At 36.6% G+C, this 26,393-nt stretch overlaps 1 protein-coding gene across 1 annotated transcript; it reads right to left on the reverse strand.

Moving 5' to 3' along the window:
- Positions 1-1,749: 1,749 nt before the first annotated feature.
- On the reverse strand, positions 1,750-23,295 carry ufl1 (UFM1-specific ligase 1). The gene is given in 21 exon segments (XM_048206169.1): positions 1,750-1,894; positions 1,896-1,976; positions 1,978-2,049; positions 2,590-2,770; positions 6,009-6,094; positions 6,672-6,752; positions 7,091-7,218; positions 8,071-8,237; positions 8,701-8,821; positions 10,307-10,429; positions 11,142-11,265; positions 15,366-15,542; positions 15,627-15,802; positions 17,787-17,933; positions 18,028-18,086; positions 19,180-19,310; positions 19,544-19,658; positions 20,655-20,752; positions 20,843-20,871; positions 21,003-21,148; positions 23,059-23,295. Coding segments are annotated over 21 exon segments (2,385 nt in total). The 5' UTR covers positions 23,136-23,295; the 3' UTR covers positions 1,750-1,828.
- Positions 23,296-26,393: the final 3,098 nt, after the last annotated feature.

A 26,393-nucleotide genomic window follows, 5' to 3' on the forward strand; every position in this document is an offset into this window, starting at 1 on the left:
AATTGAAAACCATTACATGTAGTGCAGTGTTAATCCCTTCTGCGAGAAAATATCCATTTAGATGACAGCACATTTTAATCAGGTTGCAGGAATGTGGGCGGGTGTGAAATCATAATTATGTGGCTCGCTGTTTGTTGTATTTATAGAATTCGAAAGCATGAGTCCTTCTGTGTATTTATCATTTGTCTATCCATCAATACATTTATACCTGGTTATCCTATGTATGGTCACAGGGAGTGCTGGGGCCTATCCCAGCATGTTTAAGGCCTGAACAGGGTTATTAGCTCACATTCACATTTCACTCAGACCTATACAGGCGACTTCGATTTTCCAGTTTACCCAACCAGTCTTTGGACTGTGGGGAACCCAAACTTCACACAGAAAAGCCTTCTTGCCTCCAATTGGGACCTTCTTGCTGCGAGACCCCCATGCCCCGCTTTCCAGACTCAAATGCCTCTTAAGGCTCAGGCATCTCTTTTATTGTTTTCATGATTGTAACATTCTTCAATGCTTATGCCCATACTATACCAGTTGTACATTTAAATTTCGATGGTTGAAGGGCAAGTAGAATAATGTCATCTCATTGTACCCAGTTGTTGAAAATGCTTATTATTGCTTTGCGTTCTCAGTGGTCTCAAAGTCAGTTCCTGGAGGGCCACAGCTCTGCACAGTTTAGCTCCAACCAGCTCCAACTCACACCTGCTTGGAAGTTTCTAGTGATCCTGAAGACCTTGATTAGCTGGATCAGGTGTGTTTGATTAGAGTTGGAGCAATTCCCTCCAAGAATTGAGTTTGAGACCACTGAGCTAACCTTTCGCTGATTGTTTAGTTTAATGGAAGTGAGTCCTAGAATTCGTGCAGATCGCCATGGGGCATAGGGAAAAAAAAGTGGATAATCCTTGTGGTGGTGATGCACCGAAATAGACCTATAGTTATTCCTTTCTCAATGTGTACATTTGAATAGGTTTTTGTTTTACTTATCTTGGCATGAGGAACAAAGGTGAATTGAATTTGCTGTTTAAATAAAAAATGCAATAACTGTGGCACCCCCTCGAGGCAGGTCTTTGGAACTGCTCGTGAAATAATGACTGAGGTGGAGCTGAATTTTCTCCAGATGGATCTCACACTACTAAATGTTCCCATTGGCCGGTTTGACAGTCAAACTCTAGTATTTTGTTTAATGGGAATGAGAGTCATGCAATGATTAAAAATATATATATACAATATTTATTTATTTGGAGGCCATGTCCAATAAAATAAATTGTCATTTTGCCAGTATTTGATTAGATTAAAATTATTTTACAGAGCTTTTTTTAATAGTAATTTGAATAAAATGCAAAATATACCTTTTTTTTTTTTTTTTTTTTTTGGAGAGAGAGATTTAATATAGATATTTATGTGTGGAAAAAAGAAAAGAGGAGATGATTGTGACACTTTTTGCTTGAATCATTATGTATGTAACTTGAGCATTCCTGACCTCAAACTTTGATATATTTTCCCCCATATTTAGCTGCTAAAAATGTTTTTGAGATATAAAAATTAACTTTATTTAATGGAGAGCAACATTTCAAATGTATGCAAAATCATTTTGGTAATATTTCGTAATTATCATTCTCAGCCTGGGCTGAAGGGCTTTGGGGGTAAAGGTCTTTTGTCAGTAAAGCACTGTTTTGTCAGAACAATACAGATGTCCACCCTTTCCCAAATATCTTATCTGCTGCTTCTCATAGAGAAAATATGTTGCAAGGCTGAATTCAGTCAGTTTATTTTTACACATTTAAAATTAGAGCTCTAATACATCATGTGGCAGGAAACACTAACAGCTGGGTTACTCTGTGACAGACGTTTTTTTCTGAGCAAGGATGATGTCTTTAACATCTCTGGTGAGACTGTGGAAGCTCTTTCTGAAGGCCATCCACGTCATCAGGAACAACAGGACTGTCTTCGACACCCTGCCCCGGATTGCTGTTCTTCTCCCAGGCCGTGACCCTGTACTACCAGCTGCTTGACCACCAGACTCTGGTACTGAGACAGCAGCTTGTGCTGGTCCTAAAACACAAACAAGGACAAATATGTAGCTTATGTGTTTCTGTACATTTACATTTATTTCATGCATTTGTCAACTGTATGTGTTTTACGGCTTGCCAGTTTTGGACATTCAAGCGATTTTAGACGATCAAATGTGTATTATTATTTACTATATTGAGCTACTGCGCTCGCGCAGCTGCATTGTGACACACAAACTCTCAAACAGACAGTTCGCAGATCTCTTGAAGATCACGCACAGAGAGGAATGCAGAAACTCGTTGTCAACACTGTCATGTAAATTTATCACTAAAGTAGCTTACAAACTGAAAAGATATAGCATATATTTTTCAACTTTTGATGTAACTACTTACAACCCACAGCTTCACAATTAATAGAGAGACGGTATGACTAACTCAGACACGGAATCGCTCTCATTACGTACTGGCACTGTACTAATTTATCTGTATCTGATTTACAACAAGCAGAAATCTGTAAGAAATGTTAGGAACCATAGATAAAATAACTGCTGAAAGTGTTTCCATCCTGTTAGGACTCAGTTACCTCGGGAATCTTGCTTTGCAGGAAGCCAATGATATGTGGCACACAACGTCCAGGTGCATGCAGCATGCAGTGTGTGATGTTCTGGAAGAGCAAGACGCTGGTTAGATGCAGCACAAGTGCGGGGTCTTCTGCATCTCTCAACTGCTCCAACAGAGCCTGACGGTGCACAAAGAGAGCCTGCCTGCACACACAAACACAAACCACATGTCAACCATATGTAAACCTTCTAAGACAATGCCTACATTTGCCTAAATATCTATGCCTTTTTTCCTAGTGATATCAATTAAAAAATTCTAATCAAATTTATTATATGATCACATAATCATAATTAACTGCATAAATGAAAAGTCACCCTATTTTCCATTTTATTGTGAACAACTGATCCATGCTAAGTCTTGACCTCATCATGTTTAATCAATCAAAATGTAATAACAGGACCATCATTTAGTCTGTTTATCTCAAATTCATCTGCCTCCACTTTTGCAAGTCGTGGGATCTAGAGTGTAACAGTGAAATAAACTAGTCATGGCCTAAACATGGAGCTTGTTGTGACATATGACTCTGAAGTGAATTTAAAACAAGGCAGAGAAAAGCCCAGGTAATACAGTGCCCTCCATAAGTATTGGAACAGTAAAGACAAAATTGCTCTGTTGGCTCTGATGTCAAGACATCTATAAATATAATTACAAGATTAAAATGAGGCAGAAGTACAGAATGTCACATTTTATTATTGACTGTTTCAACACAAAATGTTTTACCAACTAAGAAGTACAGCACTTTTAGAGTTTCATCCCTCTGCCTAATGTGAGCATAAGTATTGGGACAGTTTAATTTAAAGGGGACCTATTATGCAAAATTCACTTTTGCATGGTGTTTGGCTATAAATGTGTGTTGGCAGTGTGTGTATGCAACCACCCTATAATGATATAAAATCCAACCACTCCTTTTTTTAATCCCCATAAATCATAAGCAGTGTCTCAGAACAAGCCGTTTCCAGATCCCTGGCAGTGTGAAGTCACATTAGACACAGGTCCCGCCCACGAATGTTGACAGACACTGCCGTTTTAACATAGAACCGCCCTGAGCGAGTTCACAGCCAGTTGTACAGTCGGCCATTGCTGCACTGACGAGAATGTCTCCCAAGCGTTTTAGGTGTTCTGTAGCTGGATGGATTAATCCACATAGCTCTCTCAATTTAGAGAGATGAGGTGGATTAATTTTGTTTTTCAAGAAAATGCTCCCTCAACTCTACCGAAATTCGTTTATGTCTGCGTGAATCATTTCACTCCGGACTGCTTTGTGAACGAATGTCAATACAAAGGGACAATACAAAACAGAGGTTGTGCTAAAAAGTTGTTACTCATGGATAGATAAGTACAAACTGTTCGTGATCCAGCTTACAGTCTCCAGAGTGATACTGGATATGGCAGTAATGAAGGTGAGAGCACTTTATTACAGTTCATCGGAGTTGATTTATGGATATAAAGTTTACCAGTTTATTGAGCACCACCCGAAAAGGAATAAGGTCTTTATATATTTGTTTACTGTTAGTTGTAACAAGTGTTTGTGTAATTTGCTGTGTGTGTTGTTGATAATGCAAGGGAGAGAGAGAGAGTTTATGGATAATATTTTAATGCACGCTTGCACTGTTTTATTAAGCTCTTACAGTGATTTTCTAGAGTGAAAACGGACACTTCATCTTTTGTGTGAAGTACAATAAAGTCATAAAACTCATCGGTGAAGTCGAACGGGGTTCGGTACAACAGGGTTGTACTAATATAGTGGATAAAAACAAGACGACAACATAAGTTATAACCATAATTGAACTAAACTATACCCGTTCTATCTCCATGCAGCATATAATCGCAGTTTCTGACATTATAGCGCATCCTGACTGATTTCTGACATCGGAGAATCAGCTCTTGAAGCTCCGCCCTCTCAGGCCGAGCACAGCAGCTCATTTGCATTTAAAGGGCACACACTGCGCGTTTTTGCACAAACCCAAAAAGTGGCAATTTTAATATGCTATAAAAATTATCTGGGGGTAATTTGAGCTAAAACTTCACATACTACACACTCTGGGGACCTCAGAGACTTATTATGCCCTATTTTACAAGATGTAAAATAGGTCCCCTTTAAAGCAAATGTTAAAGTGTAAAAGCTAATATTTAGTTGTAAATCCCTCGCAAACAATCACAGGTGCGAGTCTGTGATCCATAGACATCACCAGACTCTTAGTTTCACACTTTGAAAAGGTTTTCCATGCCTTTAATGCAGCCATTTTCAACAGTTGCTTGTTTTGGGGAGTTTCTGCCTTTAATCTCCTCTTCAGCTGGTGAAATGCATGTTCAATAGGATTTACTTGGCCAATCTAAGACCCACCACTTCTTTACCATGATAATATCCTTGATTGAGTTGGCAATACTAGTGTTTTGGGTCATTGTCCTGTTGCCATATGAAGCACTTCCTAGTGAGTCTGGTGGCATTTTCTTGAACACTGATAGGCAAGATTCTTTTGTACACTTCTGAATTCATTATTCTGCTGCCATCATTGAATAAGTCATCAATAAAGATGAGTGAGCCTGTTCCAGAGGCAGACATGCATGCCCATGACATGACACTACCTCCACCATGCTTTCCAGATGAGCTTGTATGCCTTGGTTCATTTGCAGTTTCTTTTTTTCTCCACACTTTTGCTTTCCCACTTTGATAAAGGTTAATTTTTGACTCATCTGTCCATAAAACTCATCTCTTTGTGTTTTTGCAAATTCTAATTGGCTTTCCTATTTTTGGTACTGATCAGATGTTTGATCTTAGTGTGTATCCTCTGTAATTCTGTTGGTGAAGTCTCCTGAGAACAGCAGATTGTGAGACCATCACCCAAGCTTTCTGGAGGTTGCTGGTGATTTTACTGACAGTTATTTTAGAGTTTTTTTCATAGCCCTTGTCATTTGTCTATTACCAACTGCTGTTGATTTTCTCAGCTAACCTGGTCGTTGTCAGTTGCTGAAGCTTGCCAGTGGTATCTATCTTTTTCAGGACATTCCAAGTCATTCTCCAGATTTAAATCATATTTAACATGCATTTCACCAGCTGAAGAGGAGACTAAAGGTAGAAACTCCCCAAAATAAGCAACCGTTGAAAATGGCAAACCGTTGAATTAATTGGTTAATATATATATATATATATATATATATATATATATATATATATATATATATGTGTGTGTGTGTGTGTGTGTGTGTGTCGACGTCTAGCTAACATGTTAACTTTAGCATCCCTAAAAACAATGCAAGGTCTATTACCTTATTATTTCCAATAAGGTAAACATTAAAAATAAAAAAGACAATTGATTGCTAAAGATCAGACACTTAAGTGATCAATACTGATGCATTGTTGGAGAATGGAAGAGGCTTTACCTTTCTCTTTTCTTGTCACCTTTCTTCAGAAGTAGCCCGCAGTCTTCTGCACTCGTCTCCAAACATGAAAGAAACTCTTCAATGGCCTGCAAGTGTCAAGAAAGGGAAACAATTTCCGTTACTTGGTCCTTCCAACCTATGACAACTGATCCAATATGCATTTTGTAAAATTTAATGGAATATATAGTATTTTTCACATTTTCTCCTCTGATTTTGGGGAAAATCTGTGGAATTTAAAAAATGGATTTAAACGTAATGACACTTAAAGGGATAGTTCACCCAAAAATGAAAATTCTGTCATCATTTACTCCCCCTCAAGTTGTTCCAAACCTGTGTAAATTTCTTTGTTCTGTTGTACACAAAGGAAGATATTTGGAAGAAGGTTTGTAAACAAGCAGATCTCACCCCCCCCACTATGGTAGTCAATGGGGGGGCGAGATCTGCTTGGTTACAGACATTCTTCCTCTTTGAACAGCAGAACAAAGAAATGTCATAATATCTTACTCATTAAGTTACTTTACACTTTTATTCATAGCTGAAAGCATTATCAAAAAATTTCATAAACATTACAGATGTAGAACTCTGCTGAAATTTCAGAAGTTCTGTGAGCACAGATTCCGTGTAGGCTTGAATATGACTGATATTTTCTGCCATCAAACATACCTTTCCATTGAGACTGTTGTGTAGCTTCATCAGAGGAGATTTAACTTCATCTGAGAGCTTAGCCAGAATCTTCAGCCTGATCTGCAAGATGGTACCAAACAGACACAACACATATCTAAACAAGATAGATATATAGGCATAGATACATAAACAAAATTGTGAGTTTTTCCCCCATCTAAATAGATGATTTTCAGCCAATTTCCAGTAGCTTCATCTACTAGAGAATCAAAGAGAGTTGGAGAGCATATCCATCTCTCAGTGTGTGTGTCTTTCAACAGCCACGGTGACAGTGAGCTTCTTTTGACACTGAAGAACGGAACAGTTGTCCTGCTCAGATCTGATCCAAATGTTTTCCTTGGCAAACCCCAAAGCAACATATTGCAACTACTGATTGTTACCCATGCCGGTTAATGTTGTACCTCACTGGTGATGGCAGATGAGCTATCCGAGGTCATATGCTCAGCTGCCACAAAGCTCAGCAGCACATTGGTAACATCTGTGCATACAGTCTTCAAAACATGCCTGGAAATGGTAGCCTGCGTCTCATCTGGTGTACAGAAAAAAAAGCAGAAATGTTAGATAATAACAGAGAGAGAAACATCACAAACATACTGTGCTGCCAAGTCATTTGCTGTAAAACCTTAGCTGCTTTTCCACCGTCGGGCCGAACGGTTCTAGGAACGGTAAGGAACCGGTTCCAGTTATATTTCCACAAAGAGCCTGGTACGGCCACAGTGGAAAATGAAACCATATCTGTACCGGCTATGCGGATTGGCACAGAATGGAATGGTTAAGCAAAAAGAATGGTTTGGTCCGACGGTGGAAAAGTGGCTCGTGTGTGCTTAATACCTGAACCACCTTAAAAAAAAAAAAAAAAAAAAAATAGGAGCTGAAACAGACAGTTCCATTACAGGTGATCTTTTACGTGCATTTTTAAATTTTAATTTCATGTATGTGTCTGTTCAGGCACAAATAGACATGGAAGAGAACGGTATTCAGTGTTCACGTGCATCTGCGTGGCTCTGTGTGTGTGTGCGCGCACATAAAACAGCAACACATTCAGAATTGAGTTCTCTTTCCTGTCTTTGTGCGCTCAAATGGTTTAAAATCTCTTGAATGTTTAAACTGACAGGACCTAAAACATGTTCAAATGATAAACTTTCATTGTATGATAGTCAATTTTGCAATTTAATCAGAAAATCATGTGCATTTTGAACCATGGTGTCTGGTCCGTACTGTACTAGACATCGCACATCCTGCGATGTGACTATCGCGGATGCGCACATCGTGATTTTGATGCTTAAACGATATATATTGCGCAGCCCTATTTTTAGCCCACATATATTTGTGTATTAATTTAAGACTCGAACAACAAAGGCTACAGACAGAACAGACTGACCTGAGAACAGTTTGGTTCCTTTCTCAAAGAGGCGAATGTTGTTGTACAAGTTGTTGATCTCCTCCTGAAGATCCTTCATGTTTTTCTTCCAACTTCCCCCTGCTCCGGTTGAACTTGTGGACATAAAAGCTGTACTGACCACTTCTTGGTACATTTTACTCAATGGCCTGTCCAAAAAAAAAACAAAAAAAAAAATGTTATGCAACTTAATTTTCCAAATGTTGATTTTATCTGAAGCAAAGCCTTAAAAAAAACAACAACCTCAAGGCCTGTTCACAGGAAGAATAATGTGCAGTGCAAAAATTCTGTGAGATAAACATTTACACTTGAATGCACAAATTTGTTAAGAACAACATCACATGCTGTTAATGTGACAGATTTTTTATAGGTAGAAGTAGTCTAATGCCACCTTTCACTGCACACAGCGTCCGTCAGATAGACCAGAAATCATACAGGAGCTGTGTGGGGTCTCATCCATCTGAGGATGTAGAATTTCTGAACAAAATCTGAACAAATTTTCATGCTGAACCTTTGTGTTGGTGTGAATAGGTCTTCAAGCCGTTTTCCACATTATGAACTTGCCAGTGCTGTACTTTTAGTGTCAATTAGCTTTAATCTCATGGTTTGAACCTTTGTAACTGCTCTGCCAGTTCCTGCAGCATCTCCTCAGAGCTGTCACACACTTTCTGCTCCAGAACCTCCATGATCTCCTCTACTGAGAGGAAGGGGATGTCTCCTAGCTTATTTCGACCTGTAACACATGCACGCATTACACACACCCACCCACACACAAACACACAGGTTTGTTTTTGTGAACCTGTGGGGACATTCCATAGGCGTAATGGTTTTTATACTGTACAAATCTGTATTTTCTATGGCCCTACACCAACCCTACACCTAAACCTACCCATCACAGGAAACTGTGCACATTTTTACTTTCTCAAAAAAAAAAAAAACACCCTCATTCTGTAAGATGTATAAGCCTTTTGAAAAGTGGGGACATGGGGTAATGTTCTCATAAGTCACCCTCTCCTTGTAATACCCATGTCATATCCATGTCATTATACAAATTTGTGTCCTGATGTGTCACAAAAATGTGCGTGCGCACACACACACACACACACACACACACACACACACACACACACACACACACACACACACACACACACACACACACACAAAATATAACAGGATCTACAACTGCTTCTTTCCTACTACCATCACAAATTACACTGAGGGTGTGGCTCTCTTAGATCTTTTGGTCCGAACCAAAAAAGAAAATGATCCATCCAGTCCTGGTTTGCTTAGTGTTCACACTGTCATATTTAACATAGAACCTAAAGAATCAAAACAAAAGGCGGTTACAACCTGATTGGACAGCTTTTATGATAGATATTTTATGCTGTGTGATAAATGCGCTCGTTCCCAACTGAGAAATCACAAAAAGCTTATAAAATGTGAACAGAGTCAAAACAGCACAGTTTGAAACTAACAGTGCCATCGCACCAGAGTTCAGTTTAATGGAACCAATCCTGACAAGTGTGAACACACATTTAGAGGCTGTTACAGGTTTTCAGGAAAACTTAACAATAAGATTAGATTTGTTAACATTAAAGATGTAGTTATGTAAGATTTGTAATGTTAAAATATATTCTCTTATATTAGTCAATCCCTTTCCAGCTCAACCAATAGTGTGAGTTTGGAGTGTGGCTACTGTAGCAGGCAGAGCCAGAGGGTGTTTAACCAGGGTGGGACCATAACTGACGTGTTACTTGTGAAAAGACATACAAAAAACAAAAATTCAATACAAATACAAAATTAACTGCATTTAGACCTGCAAAGATTAAACAGGTCAAAGTGAATGTGTCGTTGCGATACTACGTGCTACAAAGGTTGCTCCAAACAGCATCATCATGCACCCGTTCAGAAAGACAAATGTTACAGCTGATAATGTACACTTTGTGCCTTTATCATTATATATATATATATATATATATATATATATATATATATATATATATATATATATATATATATACACGCTAAAACATTTGAGTTCAATGATACAAATCTAAATTAATATTAATGTACTATAAACGAACAGCATATTTACACTTATATAATAGCATGTTTATAAATTACCAGTAACTTATGAACAAGTAAATGCTGCAAGACAATGTTGTTTATTGTTAGTTCTTGATACCCACTGCATTTTCTTAATCTGTGTTCTTACCCTGAGAGGTGTGTGATGTCTCTTCATCACTGTCTTCCTCCCTCCTGCCCTTCTTTTTTGTTTTGCGGATTCGGATCTCTCTGGCATTTCCGCCTCCACCTCCTTTCACGCTTCCGCTGCCCTCTGATAAAGCAAAAAGCCAACAGCAGACTTTTTTTAAATCAACTTCTAAACTTCTTTTTTAAATTAATTTCTATTGCAAGAATGAAAAACTACTGTTTGAAAGTTTAACTATGAAAATTATGGGAAATAATAATAATAATAATAAACAGTTATGCATAATAATTATGTATGGCCTGATGAGCTCTCTCTTGTGTTTTTACTATTGAAACAGGAAGTTTGGGAAGAACATATTACATATTGGGCTAGCTTTTAGCTTTCTAAGCTGAGGCAGGTGGTATTTGAGGGAGGAAACACTTCTGCATATGACCCTGAGTGCAGGGTGAATGTCTTTGGTGTCAATTTTCAATGTCTTTGGTCCATCTTCCTAGAGGAGAGATACTGTAAATTTTAAATGTGTTTATCTGCTTAAAATTCATTTTGTCAACTTAGTACACTAGCACATAGATGGATACAAAACAAACAACAGGCATGGGCTTAAAAGCCACAAAACCCCAATTCTGTTTTCATAGAGACCTTAAAAATGAATCAGTATCATCAGTGTTTTCTGCACCATTTTGCAGTTATCTGAAATGTACGCTTTACCTGTAGCATTGGATATGCCAAAAATTGTCTGTAGGAGTGCGCGTGAGAGTGCTGGGTTGTGTCAGGAAGGGAATCCTGCAAATGAGCAGGACTAATGCTAGGAAAATGGATGGATGGATGGTCTCTTTACCTGCAGCCTTCTTCCGCCGCTCATCTCTTTTGTCTTTCTTTGAAGAGGCTGAAGTCTCCAATAAAACAGATGCTTGTTTGACATCGTCCTCAGTTATCAGAAACACAGGGTTATTCTTCACTTCCTATTGATAAAGCAGAGAAGATAAACACATCCTGTAACAATCATCTACAAATGTTTTAGCCTACACGTGCACTATTTCTTGCCAGCTGGAAAGAACACCCCCTTTCAAGCCAGTGTATTAACAAAAAAATGTGCTGATTTCCTGTTAATGTGTTGATGCATAAAATCTCATAAATCTTGTTGTATGTTTGTACATATTATATATACATACATAAATAAATAGAAGGTGCAGTGTCAGTTAATTAATGCTGCAACATCCTGCAAGTTTCAAAGCTTAAAATGTCCTCCTCATTATAAACTAAGTATTTATTTAATCAAGCTCCAAAAACAGCTTCGTTTGGATTTTGAGGGATTTGTGACAACAGGACAAATGGAAGGGTGAAAGAATGTTGTTTTGACGCATCCAGTTTAAACTGTTCATTTGTACTGTACTATGTATGTACAGACATGAGAAAGACTTGAGAAAGATCTCAGCATCGGGAACAGGTGGATAGTTTAATTTAATGGCGTCCTGGATCATGTCGGAGGATTATATGTTTGTTCAAAGCAGTTTACTGCAGATTGTTTTTGTTGAAAGCAGCAGCCAACTGTACTGGATCTGACAGCTGCTGCATCACAAACCATAAGTATATTATTTCATAATGCTTTATTTGTAAATTACGGTTTTATATGGATAATGTTTTAAAACATTTATTCATGTGCAATAGCGAGTGGGCACTGTTTGGATTTGAATAGGCAAATGCTTAAGAGTTTATAACTGGATCATTATTGCAGTGATTATTATGTTTCTAGCATGTTATATGTTTAGCAACAGTTCTTCTACCCCTAATTGATGGAGTGTGTAACTTTTCATTTCTTAAACAAACATGCAGGAACTATGACAAATTTTGGTCAAGATCTTGTATTGACAATGCAAGAGGTGAGCAGTCTGTAAAGTCTCTTCCAGCACATCCCTCTTCCAGACTTTCAATTAATTTAAGGTCTAGACTCAGAGGTGCCAATTCATATGTGAAAATGATTGTTCATGCTCTCTGAACCATTCTTTCACAATTTGAGCCTGATGAATCTTGGCTTTGTCATCTTGGAATATGGCCATGATGTGTCTTCCTGCATGGTTGTTTAAGAAATGAAAAGCTACACACTCCACCAAATAGGGTTAAAAGAACTGTTGCCAAACATATAACATGCTAGAAACATAATAATCACTGTAATAATGATCCAGTCATAGACTCTTAAGCATATGCATATTTAAATCCAAACAGCGACCTTTTTTTGGCCGGGCAGCATACTTGGTTTTGTTTTGTTTGTTTTTTTGTGCAAAAAAAAAACTTCTTATAAGTGAACCTCAAGGAACATATTAAAAATGTCATGACCCCATTAAATTAAAATGAGAACAACTGATAACAACGAAGAATTAATGTGAAAATGAATATAAACGTGTTGGTTGCAGCATTATATTTAAATCTGCTCATGTTGCACAAATATTTCTTTAAGACCTGCACAAATAAATTTAAATTATTGGATGAGATCAGGGTTTACGGTAACATCCTAAACCATACAACACTGTGTGTAAGCTGGGTAAAAATATGGGTCGATCTTCGCATTGGTCTGAACTGGTTTCTGTTTCCCTGGTTACCTCTGTAAACAAAGAAGTGCTGCGCTTATATACACTCACCTAAAGGATTATTAGGAACATACTAATACTGTGTTTGACCCCCTTTCGCCTTCAGAACTGCCTTAATTCTACGTGGCATTGATTCAACAAGGTGCTGAAAGCATTCTTTAGAAATGTTGGCCCATATTGTTAGGATAGCATCTTGCAGTTGATGGAGATTTGTGGGATGCACATCCAGGGCACGAAGCTCCCGTTCCACCACATCCCAAAGATGTCTATTGGGTTGAGATCTGGTGACTGTAGGGGCCATTTTAGTACAGTAAACTCATTGTCATGTTCAAGAAACCAATTTGAAATGATTCGAGCTTTGTGACATGGTGCATTATCCTGCTGGAAGTAGCCATCAGAGGATGGGTACATGGTGGTCATAAAGGGATGGACATGGTCAGAAACAATGCTCAGGTAGGCCGTGGCATTTAAACGATGCCCAATTGGCACTAAGGGGCCTAAAGTGTGCCAAGAAAACATCCCCCACACCATTACACCACCAGCCTGCACAGTGGTAACAAGGCATGATGGATCCATGTTCTCATTCTGTTTACGCCAAATTCTGACTCTACCATCTGAATGTCTCAACAGAAATCGAGACTCATCAGACCAGACAACATTTTTCCAGTCTTCAACTGTCCAATTTTGGTGAGCTCGTGCAAAATGTAGCCTCTTTCTCCTATTTGTAGTGGAGATGAGTGGTACCCGGTGGGGTCTTCTGCTGTTGTAGCCCTTCCGCCTCAAGGTTGTGTGTGTTGTGGCTTCACAAATGCTTTGCTGCATACCTCGGTTGTAACGGGTGGTAATTTCAGTCAAAGTTGCTCTTCTATCAGCTTGAATCAGTTGGCCCATTCCCCTCTGACCTCTAGCATCAACAAGGCATTTTCGCCCACAGGACTGCCGCATACTGGATGTTTTTCCCTTTTCACACCATTCTTTGTAAACCCTAGAAATGGTTGTGCATGAAAATCCCAGTAACTGAGCAGATTGTGAAATACTAAGACCGGCCCGTCTGGCACCAACAACCATGCCATGCTCAAAATTGCTTAAATCACCTTTCTTTCCCATTCTGACATTCAGTTTGGAGTTCAGGAGATTGTCTTGACCAGGACCACACCCCTAAATGCACTGAAGCAACTGCCATGTGATTGGTTGATTAGATAATTGCATTAATGAGAAATTGAACAGGTGTTCCTAATAATCCTTTAGGTGAGTGTACACTACTTTATGCATTCGTTGAAACTTTGAATAATCAATTTTTATGTAGCTCAATACTAAGCCAAGCATCACTGAATTTCCAATTCCCTGATACTGAGCTCACTGCTTCATCATGCAGGGCTGCCTGCACGTGATCACGATCCATGCGCTTGTGCAGTTTTTTTTTTTCTTTCATTTAGGTTTGTCTTGCTTTCCCCTCAGTTAGTAGTTTCATTCTGCCATTGCCAGCGCATAAAGGCCAATTTTTGTAATAGCACCAAGCTACTCGAACAAAATATAGTTCATGTTTAATTCAAGCACTTTCAAGGACCTATGATTGTTTTCACATACTTTCCAGGCCTTGAATTCATACGTCTTTCAAGAAGTGTGGGAACCCTGATTATAACCTCACACACCTGTTTCTGTTGAGCTTATAAATGCAATGGCCAATCACAGGTGTTTAGATTAGTCATCAATAATGAAGAAATCCGCTGAAAACGCTGCTGTTCCGCAAATTCTCTCATCATAATGATTATCAATGATTATAATGGATTATAGCAAGAGCGATGAACTCAGTGAGCAAATAGTATGAGCTTGCGATTGACTGCTTCAGTGAAGGAGAATGTTCTTTGCTTGCTTTCTGTATATAATTTATAACCAATTTGAAGTTTTTCATGCTATTATGATAACCCATGTGATTTTCTAATACATAAAAAATAAATAATTCATAAACGGTTTTCTGCATAAGAGGCTTGCCTGCTGCATAGCCTAAAAGAATGTTTCTCCACACACAAAAACATTTGTAATGTATTCCAATGATTTTTCTTCACAATATTGTTTTTTTATGTTATAATTTATATAGTTTATGTAGGCCATCTAAAATGGCATTAACCTTATAACATTATGTAGTTGTTTTACATTGCATTGAGCAGCATTAAACAGTCTGTGTAAATGTAAATAAAAATGTTATGTCATATGCAGCTTCTTGCCAATGTAAAGATGGCTTTTGCTGCTTATCAAATTTTATTGCTAACAGACTATAGTATTCTGATTGATTGAATTGATTACATTTAAATATTTTACATAAAAACCAACAGAGATTTAATAAGGTAATTAATTATAAAGATTGCCCTTACAAAGGGAAAAAATGCCCAGGGAAAACATTTTCAGGGGGCAAATATTGGTTAATTTCTGACCCTGACAAGGTGTACAGTGTACAGTTGCAGGACAAGATCACATACCTTCTGTGCTTTCTGTTGCATGATGTCATCAAATAAAGTAAGGCATCCGCTGATGAACTTTTCGCTGACTACAGAAGTGGAGAGAAGCCTGGCACTGGACTGCACATTCATAGCCCTCAGCACTTCATTCAACAGGATTCCTACATCGTCCTCAGACAGACTGCTTGGGAGCATTGGCTAAACGAGAAGAAATTACCTCGTAACATTTGTGGATATATATTTGTTTCTTGTAATAATAAAAAAAAAGTTGCATGACTGCACCTGTAGGTCAACCCAAGTGGCTGAGTTGATGGCCTCTTCCACTGAGGCCTCAAGCTGATCTACAATGGCTCTGCCAACACACACGGATTTGAGAAAAAGCAATTTGCTGGACTTAAACCGCTTCTTTATGTAGCTGACTGGATCAGGTATTCCCAAACGGGTTAGTGCCTCAAACTCTGCAAGAGAATAGACACAACTTAACTGAGAAGAGCTGTAAAGGATTGTTCTCGGGTCAATGTAAATTAAGCTTTATGTAGCAAAGTGTTGATTACCAGAGACAGTTATTTTGACCAGTACCTGATTTATAAAAAAAAAATAAATAAAAAAAATCCACCTACAAATGAAATACAGAGGTTTTTACTGATTTTTAAAAAAAATGCTTTTACAGTTCACAGTTTGACTTTTAAACCCTCCAGAACACATTTTACTTTCATGTTAGTGTGATATCTGCGATTTTTGCTTTTCTAAATAAATGAAAAAAGCATTGAAGTATATGCGCGAGACATCACTGCCGCTGTCAGAGCGCGATCAGACCAAACGAATCGAGTGATGAATGCAGTTGGACATAGTGGTGTATTAGAGGTAAAAAATGATATAAATACTGTTCGGTTTCTCGCACAAACCGATCATTTCGTGTCTTAGGACATCAATGTGTCGTCACGAGCCGCAGGGTTTAATTTGGATTTGTCTGTCGTGTTTAATTTACTCTTATAGTCCAAGTTCCCACTGACTTGCATTATACCACTGACAGACGGCAGCAGTTGGAGTTAAAAATCATCATTTGTGTTCTACTGAAGAAACAAAGACACCTACATCTTGGATGCGTTGGGGGTAAGCAGATAAACATCAAATTTTCATTTTTTAACTATCCCTTTAACACACCTCAAATGTGTTCATTATAAACCGAAAAGCAGTTAAAATTAAGGTTAGGCAAGGTTCAATGTATACATTTTTTATAATGTAGAAGTAGAGCAGTAGGCTTATACAGTATAGGCACATGATAAATACATGTGTGTGAGTAGTTGAGGGCGGTATATGTTGTGATTTGTTGAACTTATGCATATTCACCCTTCAGTCCTTCAAATACCCTAGATACTAAAGAAACATCTGTAATTTTTGACAGATCATAATTTCTGACTGCATTTTATCCTGCTTATACATGGCTGTTCAGCAAACATGCAGACATAAAATATTCATCTGAGTTTAATTTATTTTATAATTTTACCTGTATATAATATTAAAGCTTTGCTAATAATTTATTTCAATGGTTTAAATACATGTCAACTTATTCTACTAACCTGAACCCTAACCTAACAGTCTACTAATACTCTGATGAGAGTTAGTTGACATGCAGTTGCAAAGTTACTTAGTAGAACGTCTAAAATGAACCATCAAATTAAAGTGTAACCAAAGCTTTAACTAAAGAAAAAGAGTTCATTACAATGTACAAATGAATAAGTCCAGGAAGAAGGCAAAAACTGCAAAAATATTATAGTAAAAATGCTTAATACTGAAGCCCTTTTCCTTTTCACTTTTACTGCAATTTACAACTAAGACAGAAGATGGCGCCAATTTTTTGACAATCAAGTAGCCTATGTGATAAAGCCTGTTTCTGTTAATACAATATAACTGACCAATTTTAATAATGGTGATGACTTCTGGTTTGAAAAGCCTTGGAATTTAAGTTGGGCATTTGGTTGTCAGTGCAAATATGTTGCATACATTTATCGAGGAAAGCCTGATTGACTTGCGCAATGATCCACTCTGGGCTATGTTGTCTCTGGAGCACACAGGTGCATGTTGGGATGCAACACTGACACCAAACCAGGCTTCTTTTGTGCCAATGGAAAGCATATTACACTGTGTTTGAAATTGCTCCCCATTCACTAAATAGGAACAATGAAAAGGAACAAGTGACCGATTTTGGACGCAGCTTTAGTTGGAGGCAGGTGGCATTTATTATTTAGGGTGTAGGGGACATTATCATTCTAGAAAGCATTTGATTGGGCAGCTCCAGTGCTGCGACTGCAGTGCATTGGGAGTCATTGATTTTTCTGGGTCCCCATTTCTAGAACAGAGAGACTGAAAATTGCAAATGCATAAGCTATATTTTCTAAAAACGAAGTCAAGCTTTGGCTTTGTCATTTAAGATAAACACACCTAAATATCCATTCTGTTTGAGAAAAGAGTCAACCCAAGTGCTCTGGGCTTTGGAGTAGATGTCAGGAATGTAGATGGCTTTATCCTGCCTGCCTCCAACCACGGAGCCCTTCAAACGGCCACTGTTAACCAGCTCTTCGAGCACCGCTGATAAACAAGAAAGAACACACAAGCAGTCTATATGCAGAATACACAAACAGGAAATGATTAAAAATGTAAAAATGCAGACTTCAAAACTTACAGTATAACAGATTCTCCTGAAAACCATAGAGATTTATCAAGTTGCTGATCTGCGTAGGCCTATGGATGGAAATCACAACCGTTAATAAACTACAGAGAAATCAATTTTTAAGGACACATAAGAAGAAAAGGTAAGTCTGGAAAAAAATGTATGTATATTCATGCAATTTAAATGCAATAAATGCAATTTAATGTGCTTAGGTTCAACACAATTAAATTCTGCCATCATTTAATCACCCTGATGTTGTTCAAAACCCATAAGACTTTTGTTCATCTTTTAAACAAAAATTAAGATAATTTTAATGAAACTGAGAGTCCCTCCAATGAAAGTATGTTCACCCAAAAATTCATTAAGGGATCTTAACAGTAAGCCATATGAATTGAGTTTAATTCAAGCCTTAAGAACAGAGACAATTGCTTTATATGATGAACAGATTTCATTAAGGCTCTTATTCACATATAAACATTGATCAATTCAAAGCTCAAACAGAAAATGGAAGCTCCATTGAGATTTGTCCTTGCGTGTCAATCAAGCACATCTAAGCTTCCGTAAAGGGATTGTATCTTTTTACTTTTGCGATCTCTGTAAGAACTCTGTGAAATGTCAAAGTTTTGGGTGAGTGGACTTTCAATGGAGGGACAGAAATTTCTAACATTTCATTAAAAATATATTTGCATTTCAAAGATGAAGAAAATTCTTATGGTTTTAGAATGAGTAAATTTTCATTTTTGCCTGAACTAGCCCTTTAATCAACAGACTGAAGAAAAAGAACTCATAGAAAATTGCGTAACACTTTACAATAAGGTTCATTAGTTAACATTAGTTAATGTATTAACTAACATGAACTAACCATGTGCAATACATTTGTTACTGTATTTACTAATTTTCGTTAACTTTAGTTAATGAAAATACAGTTGTTTATTGTTAGATCACAGTGCATTAATGTTAACAAGATTTTAATAATGTATTAGTAAATGTTGAAATTAACAATAAAGATTATTAAATGCTGTATAAGTGCAGTTCATTATTAGTTCATGTTAACTAATGTTAACTAACTAATATTAACTAACTAACTAACTCAGCACACCCAGTATTATATGTTTTCCATTATGTGGCCCATGATGCAGAGAGTAACGATCTGGAGCTGATTACCTTGTGATGGCACTGAACAGACCACATATACAAGCTTTGTGTCTAGCGATGAAAGCTTGGGTGAAGATCACTCCCCTGTTGTACTGATCAATCTGTCCCTGGATCACTCTGCCCAGCCTAGAGTTCAGCTCCTAGTAGAAGGAACATGTTAAACTGTCAGAGAAGACAGTCGCTTGTTTTATTACATGTGTGTAATGATACAATTATTAAATGTAAAAGAAAGTGATCTCATATGTTTGTTGCAGCTCATCCATATTAAAATATATATACACTGAAAACAGTAGAGGCCAAAATGCCAATGAAAATGACTCTCTCCTAATTATACATTCTAAGAATCACAATACTTCATGCAGACTGGACTAACCTCAGTAAGAAAATCCCCAGGTAGATCATATGTTTTGCAAAGCTCTGCAATGTTCACCTGTCCAGCCTCCTGTAGTTTATCATTCACCTCCTCAGCAAGCCGATCCAAGTATGTTCTTTATATCAGAACAAGCATTTAGGACAGTAAATTGCATGACAACCTACAAGAGTCAACTAAAATGTTGACAGAACTGAAGAGAAGTGTTATAGTCAAGCCACCTAAACCAAGACCAAGTCAAGACCAAAACCAGTGTGTGATGAGACCAAGAATTTTAGACCAAAACCAGACCAGAACTCCTCAAATTAATCTAAAAGATACACATTTACTGCCTGAGAAATGTCTTTTATTTAATCAATACATACAATTAGAATAAGACACTGTATAGAGCTGTTACCAATCAAATGAAATCACTAACACCAAAGAATTGGTACATCTGAATTGGTACAATTGCAACTACATAAATAATGTTGAGATTAATGAATTTAAAAATAACATTTTGTTCATGGAACTTTTGTATAAAATAAATATCACATTTGCAATCATGCTCATATTTGTGAAAACAGCTCTCTTGCTCTCGTGATATAATTATATTGTATATTATAATATAAAAAGATATACAAGTACTATTTTGTGGGCATATGTATTCATTTCTGACACAATCCCCCATTAATTTTTGACCCGGCACAACAGTAACAAAAGAAATCAAATTAGAAATTAGTTATTGACCTCATTTGAAGCAGAAAGCTTTACATCAAATCACAGTAATGATGTCTACAAATAAATCAGTCAATGCACTGGCAATTTAGTGATATTCTCACAGTTTTGGTCTTGAGATAAAACCCTGAGTCCTCTTAGTGCGTGTTCACACTTGCGAACCCATTCACACAATCACATGTTCACGCATGTTTCGTTAGATTAAAATGAACCCTGGTGCGACTGCTCTGTTAGCGTGGTTTATATGAATAGGTCTGAACACTACCAAGCAAACCAAACTACAAGTGTGAACACACCCTTAGTCTGAGACCGATACAAGACCTACAACACTACTGAAGTGCATTTTCCCTTAATTCTTCAAGAAACACCCAAAAACATGCATTAGTCCATCACTCACTTGTCGATCAGTTGACCCAGTATGAGCTGCAAGCCTTTGTCTGATTTGGCAATTTCATTTGCTCTGCTCTCCACATGGACCAAATCAACATTGATGATCTGTGAGAAATATTAAAGAACGCTTAAAAATGCATTCATGTACAATATCCCAACTTATGTGCAAGATGCATATGAAAACTAGAAACCAACCTTTTGAAGGTCCACAACATTAATCCTCCCTTAAAATATAAAGCAAACTGTTAGATTCAGATGGTCTTGTAGCAGATTCTGTGATTCAAAGCGATATACAGTACACTTATTAACAGGGTAAAGGAGAAGCTGAGTCAACTGTATGACGTATTCCACTAACCTCTTTGCATGTAGAGCTCATCGCGCATTTCTCGGCTGATCTGTGCAGGAGTCACATACTCTTTCCCATCCAGAGTGTGAACCACATCTAACTTCTTATCCAGCACCAGCTTGGCCACAATCTCAATGCAGTTCCTCTCAGACAACCTGAATTCAACACATACACACAATTACTGTGACTCAAAATCTGCAAGTGACAAAATCAATTCTAAAGTCAGATCATACATGACAATTACTTTCTCACAAATCAATAGTGTTATTTCTTATCTTACTCAAAGCAATGGGGAATACCTTGTAATAGAAGTCCCTTTTATTAACCCTATAATGCATACTGTATCATATTTGAAACATGCAAAAACTTTGCTTATAAATCTGTTGTACACAATCTTCTACCTGCTTTCTGATTGATAGATCATCCTTTATTAGCAGGTAAAAGGCCTTTTAGTATAATTTTTGTCCATCTTCAGTTTGTGGTACACTTTCTTTTCTTTCTTTTTTGCTATGAAATCTTTAAATGATTTTAATAAAGTTAGTTCACCCAAAAATTAAAATTCAATTATTAATTACTCACCTTCATGTTGTTCCACACCCGTAAGACCTTCTTTCATCTTCGGAACACAAATTAAGATATTTTTGATAAAATCCAATGGCTCAGTGAGGCCCTCATTGACAGCAAGATAATTAACACTTTAAAATGCCCAGAAAGGTACTAAAGACATATTTAAAACAGTTCATGTGACTGTGTTCATGTGTGGTTCAAGTGGTTAGGAAGCGACAAGAACACTTTTTGTGCGTCAAAAAAACAAAATACTACTTTATTCAACAATATCTAGTGATGAGCAATTTCAAAACACTGCTTCAAGAAGCTTCAACGCTTTACGAATCTTTTGTTTCGAATCAGTGGTTCGGAGCATGTATCAAACTGCCAAAGTCACGTGAACCATTGAAATTTCAAAATGTTTTCGAAACACTTATGACATAACAAAGCCTCGTTTAAGGAAATCATGTGGCTTTGGCAGTTTGATACACGCTCTGAACCACTGATTCGAAACAAAAGATTTGTAAAGCTTCAAAGCTTCATGAAGCGGTGTTTTGAAATCGCTCATCACTGGATATTGTTGAATAAAGTCATTATTTTGTCGTTTTTTTTTTTTTTTTTTTGGCACACAAAAAGTATTGTCGTTGCTTCATAACAATAAGGTTGAACCACTGTAGTTACATGAACTGTAAATATGTCTTTAGTAGCTTTCTGGGCATTGAAAGTGTTAATTGTCTTGCAGGCCTCACTGAGCTATCGGATTTTATCAAAAATATCTTAATTTGTGTTCTGAAGATGAACGAAGATCTTACAAGTGTGGAACAACATAAGGGTGAGTAATAAATGACAGAATTTTCATTTTTGGTGAACTTACCCCTCTAAGTTAATGTAATATACTAACCCTTTAAGTTAATGTTAATATTTATATTGTTGTTATTAATATTTCTAAATTAACATTTACTGGACTTTGGGTTTACTTGATTAACATACATCATTTTTTTCAGGCTTTTGAGAAACGTTTATTTTTCCATCTCTCAATTATCATTGTATTGTATTTGCATTATGTGTTTTGAGCTTTGATTATAAAACTAAGCACTTGGTAAGCATCTTACTAAATATTTTAAGTTGTCTGTGATAAACAAAATCTTATTGATTTATAGGCTACAATTTGATATATAACATGGTATTACAAGATGATTCCAATACACACATGTATGTGCTTGACACTGTAAGGTATGGCATCTCAGCATGGCCTAAAAACATAATATAACGAAGGCGCATGCTCAGTTCTGGCTCTTTATAAACACCAATGACGTTTTAATGCACGACCAGATAATTGTGTCGCCGGAATTTGAGTAACGTTAATCAGTTTTCCAGTATTTAGTGGGTCAAGAATCTTGTTTCTTGTGCACGATATACTGATTCACGACACAAGAAACTAGGGCCGGGATGAAACGCGTCGTTTTATTAACTTGTTTAGCTTGCAGAAGAAGCAGCAACACCAACAACTTGACTTTACCTTTGTACAGTATCTGCAAACTGAGCTCGCTGGAAGTCCGCAGCTAGACGCCTGATTTCCTCCCAGTCTGCCGCCATGACTTCACTTATTTGCAAATCGGTTGTTCTTATTTTACCAAAGCATTTAATTAATTAGTTCCAAACAATCTCACGCTGAAACAGCAGCTGTACAGTCTGGCCACACTGAAGGAAAAGACACGTCAGTTTCCCGTAAACGTCAGACGGAAACGCATAAGGGACAAACGGTTTTCTTAGCGTGCGTCACCCGTCAGTACGTATGCACAATTCAGATAAAATATAAATGTAATTTTTACTTATTAATTTATAATATAATTCATTAATATCATTACCGGTCCAAATATTTATTTCATGCATGTATCTTAGTGGAACCTCAAACATTTATCTTTAAAAGATTCTTTATAATAATAATAATAATAATAATAATAATAATAATAATCTATAGTAGTTAGCATGGTTCATCTTACATTTTCAGTGTTCAGTGCATTCAGTGTTTAGGAAGAAACAAATAGCACACCTCAAACAAAAACATTTTAAATCAAATTACTGTAAAGTGATTCTTTAGCTAGTGTCCATACCATTATATACAGAGATATTTAGGAGATAATATGCCTACATTCATAATGCACTTTGGGCCTAAATAAAATACTTGTAACTTCTATAAAAAGGCATATTTGCAAACAAAGAGCACTGGAGTTTTCAGCTCTTTGCAGGACGAGCCAAGGGTATGTATTTACTTTGTTATGATTCTGAAAAACTGCAAAGCCATTTAAGCAATCATTACAGATGAACAGTGTTATATAGGCATACTTCTATATGTTTCAAATGGTTTAAATATTGCCAAAAATTATTTGGCAAAAAACCTGCAGTATCGCTATGGACCCATAGGGGTCACCAAATCCCTTTAAATGACTGGACATTAATTCCTCTTGTGGTCAAATCATTATTGCACATTGCTAGCTTAAAACACCTTCTTTAAATTAAGTTCATTTTAAATTCAAGAACATGGTTCCAGTGAAGCAAATGATACAAAAAAGGGAAAAACTTTATTATAAGATTTCATATGTTGACATTAGTTAACAACATTAACATGAACTAACAGTGAAAATACTTCTAAAGCATTTATTAATCTTAGTTCATTTTAATTCCAACATTTACTAATACATTATTAATATCAATTTGTATGTTAATATTATTGAATGAACCTGAGCTGACATGAACTAACAATGAACAGTTGTATGTTTATTAATTAACGTTAACAAAGATGAATAAATACTGTAACAGATTTATTGCTCATTGTTAGTTAATGCATTATCCTTAACTAATGGGGCCTTATTGTAAAGTGTTACCAAAAAAAAAAATTTAAACTGTGTGATTTTTACTTTGATAATCTAAAAGAATAATTTCCTTACTTTGTGCTGCATTTCATTGGCATAATGCACTTGTCCTTGTTCTTGTGCCTCAACTGTATTTTCAGTTTAGTGCGTCCATCTTGTATCTTATCTTCAATGACCTCTTATAGACACGTTTCTCAACACAACCTAAAACTGGCAATACTATGTATCTGTATCTAAATAGCTACAATATCTAAAGACTTTGGAATACAGAAGATTTGTTAACATAAGCATAATGACAATGTATTTCTTTAAACATACTGTAGAGCTCTATACATGCTTTTTTTTTTTTTTTTAGCTGATTATTTTAAATAAAGTGTGTAAAATGAAATGAAAACATAATGGTTGAAGACACAACTGTGAAATGTCTCTTGCTGTGGTGTGATGAAAGAAACCAGTGTGTTAAAGTGTCATTAAATCCTAAGACATTTTTTTAATGTTAAATGATTGATTTAAATGTGACACACACACACACACACACACACACACACACACACACACACACACACACACACACACAAAAGTACTTTATCTTACTGTCCTTTTGTCAAATCTTACCATTTTTAATTTATCAATAAACAGTAGCCTCTTCTTTGGTGTATTTTTATGTGTGTGTTTCACATTTAAAACAATTATATCAGACACTTTAAAAATTAGTGCAAGGTCATTTTTTTCTTTAAGAAAAAAGAAAAAGAAAAAAGCATTGGTTCAAAGAACAGTATTGTGTCATGAAATTCATGACGGGAAATGCCCTCCATCTGATTTTCATCTAATAGTCAAGTCAATCACCTTGATTAATAATAAAGGTGAGCTTTTATTATTTTTATTATAAAGCTGCGATGGCTGATATACAGTATATTAGATAAAGGTGAACATGATTTCACCAAGTGCAACATGTTCCTGGATCGACATCTTTATTGATACTGGAACAACATTCCAATCAACCCATCAGATTTGAGGGATGAGTTTACAGTTTATGTCATGTTTAGGCTTACAAAACAGAGTTAGGTGCTTCAACATCAGTGTTATTCACTTATCATTTCCCTCTGATTTTAGGGGTAAGTTATGGGTAGGACTAGGTTTAAAGGATTAGTTCACTTTAAAATGAAAATTACCCCAAGCTTTACTCACTCTCAAGCCAAGGTGTATATGAATGTCTTCTTTCAGATGAACACAATCGGAGTTATATTAATAAATATCCTGACACATCCAAGCTTTTTAATGGCAGTGAATGGGATCAGCGAGTAAAGATCAAGAAAGTGCATCCATCCAAAGTAAAACGTACTCCACGGCTCCTGGGCTTTAATATAGACCTTCTGTAGCAAAGCGATGTGCTTGTGTAAGAAAAATATCCATATTTAACAAGTTATAAAGTAAAATATCTAGCTTCCGCCAGACCGCCTTCCGTATTCAACTTATGAATAAAGTTTAATGCCTCTCGCAGTTCAGAATGCTTACAGTTATGTTCAAAATAATAGCAGTGTGTTTAAAAAAAGTGAGTAAAGCTCAAGATCCATATAATAACTTTTATTTCAATACACACAAATGCATTGGGAACACTGCACATTATATTCTAAATCAAAACATGAAGAAAAAAATTATGAAATTTGTTATTACTTTTCAGAAACTGAAGGAAAAGGAATATTAGGCTGTTCAAAAAAATAGCAGTGTCTGCATTTTTCTTTACAAAGTCACATATTTACTGTATAAACTGAAAAATGCTTAAAGATTTTGCTTTGTTGTGAATCACTGAACTAATATTTAGTTGTATAACCACGGTTTCTGAGAACTGCTTCACATCTGTGTTGCATGGAGTCAACCAACTTCTGGCACCTGTGAACAGGTATTCCAGCCCAGGACGATTGCACTACACACCACAATTCCTCTGCATTTCATGGTTTTGCCTCAGAAACAGCATTTTTGA

The sequence above is a fragment of the Megalobrama amblycephala genome, linkage group LG11 (assembly GCF_018812025.1).
Source record: "Megalobrama amblycephala isolate DHTTF-2021 linkage group LG11, ASM1881202v1, whole genome shotgun sequence".
In the NCBI taxonomy this organism is placed as follows: Eukaryota; Metazoa; Chordata; class Actinopteri; order Cypriniformes; family Xenocyprididae; genus Megalobrama; species Megalobrama amblycephala.